At 30.0% G+C, this 1,917-nt stretch overlaps 1 protein-coding gene across 1 annotated transcript in view; it reads right to left on the bottom strand.

Annotated features, from left to right (window-relative positions):
* Positions 1–1,917, bottom strand: part of LOC106459098 (beta-hexosaminidase subunit alpha-like) — a 34,294-nt gene that overhangs the window by 9,667 nt on the left and 22,710 nt on the right. The window contains exon 7 of the mRNA XM_013918684.2: positions 1,284–1,422. Within this exon, the coding sequence (XP_013774138.1) occupies positions 1,284–1,422 (139 nt within the window). The remainder of the gene's footprint in view (positions 1–1,283; positions 1,423–1,917) is intronic.

Raw genomic sequence — 1,917 nt, 5'->3', positions numbered from 1 at the left:
CATAACAGTAAATGTACAATGTTTCGACAAGGTTTTGTCATCAAATTGTACATTTTCTGTTATGTTAAACTTGTATTAAAGTTTTTCTTCATTACCCATTCAAGCCGTCTCCAAGCAAGATTAGATGACAGTTAGTCCTCGAACCATAACAAGCAAATAAGTACAATTCCAGGCAAAGTGCTACATTAAGCTGGAAAGCTAGAAATTTTTCATCATGAAAGAATATAAAGTGGCTGGTTTATAGAAAAAGTAATTACAAAAAAATAAGTAATCACATAAAAATAAAAAAAACTGGAACTTAGATAAATGGTTAGCTTATCTGCTTCACTGTAATGCACAGAAACAAGTAAACTTATTTTGCCTTTCATATATTTACTGGTTAATTAAAAAATTGTGATAAATCAGAAAAAGTTAAAAGACAATCACTGGTTGTAGTTTCTTTTGTGTTTTAAATTTCTGCACAAATTTACGCGAGAGCTATACGCACTAACCATATATATGGGTAATTAGTCATACTTGATAATCAATCAATGAATCATCAGACTCATTAGTTTGTTATTTTCAACTAATCAATTATTATCAGAAGAATAATCAAAAATAGTGATAATTGGAAATGCTAATTCTGAGTAAATTATTAACTTCATCAGTTGCAAGACTAATTCATTAAGCTGAATAACCATGCTTTAATCAGAAATAAAATAGAGAAATCAAAATGCCCAAATATTTAGATATATTGGGTAGTTGGAACAATCAAAAACAGTAATAATCGTAAACATTAATTTCCATTAGTTGATCATGTTTATGTTGTTAATTGATCTAATTGCAATTTTGATTAATCAATTAATTTATGTGACACTAATTGATACTCATAGGTAATCAAGTTAATTGCCCAGCTCTTGCTAACCATCCCTAATTTTGAAATGATAAACTAAAGGGAAAGCAGCTTGCCAACACCACCCATCACCAACTCTTGGGTTACTTTTACCAATGATAAGTGAGATTGACCATCACATTATAATGGTCCCACAACTGAAAGTGCAAGCATGTTTGGCAATGGGTTTCAATCCTCTGACCTACAGGTTCTAAGTCAAGCACCATAACCACCAGACTATACCAGGCACTATAATCTTAATTAAACAAATAAAATAACTTTCTTAAAACTGATCATAAAGGAGTAAAAACTTTTAATACTTTTATTTATGATAATCCACACTACAGAAAGTAAAAATATATATCTAATTTCTGTATTTTAAACTAAAGCACAAAATTAAATAAATGCTTACGAGGAAATGCTTTAGCAAGTCCTTGAGTGTGACCTGGAGTATCAAATTCAGGAATAACTCTTATACCCCGCAGCCTAGCATATTCAATGATCTCTTTCACGTCCTCCTGAGTGTAGACATGACGAGGTGTGTATGCTCCCTAGAGAAAAACAGGTGTATAAATTAAAAAAAGGGTAAAATGAGGATTAAATTATTCCAAAAGACCATGTATTATTTAATAAATGAACAAATGTTGGTACACAAAACAAAAATATAATTATTCAAACTTTGGTCTTGTTTCCCACAGGTTATTATAGTACAAGCTATGCAAGTCTGGTTCTATAAATGTTTGATCAGTAATTTGCATTTTAAAAAGCGATGAAAAAATAATATACTCATGTTAAATTATCTTATCCCATATCAGTAATATGGTCGTAGAAAACAACTGCTGGTACTTAAATAAACATTTATAGCTCAGATAATATATAGATATTATAGATATATATAATATATAGATCTATATATATAAAGACGAAATGTGTGTTTGTTTGTACCCTAACTCCTCTAAGCTTATTGGACCAATCTCAATCAAAATTTGTATGTAAACACAATGAACTATGGGGAATGTCCTTAGGGGCTCAAAATTTAACTTAAC

The sequence above is a fragment of the Limulus polyphemus genome, unplaced genomic scaffold (genome assembly GCF_000517525.1).
Source record: "Limulus polyphemus unplaced genomic scaffold, Limulus_polyphemus-2.1.2 Scaffold559, whole genome shotgun sequence".
NCBI classification, from domain to species: Eukaryota; Metazoa; Arthropoda; class Merostomata; order Xiphosura; family Limulidae; genus Limulus; species Limulus polyphemus.
This window is presented reverse-complemented; position numbering and strand designations above follow the sequence as displayed.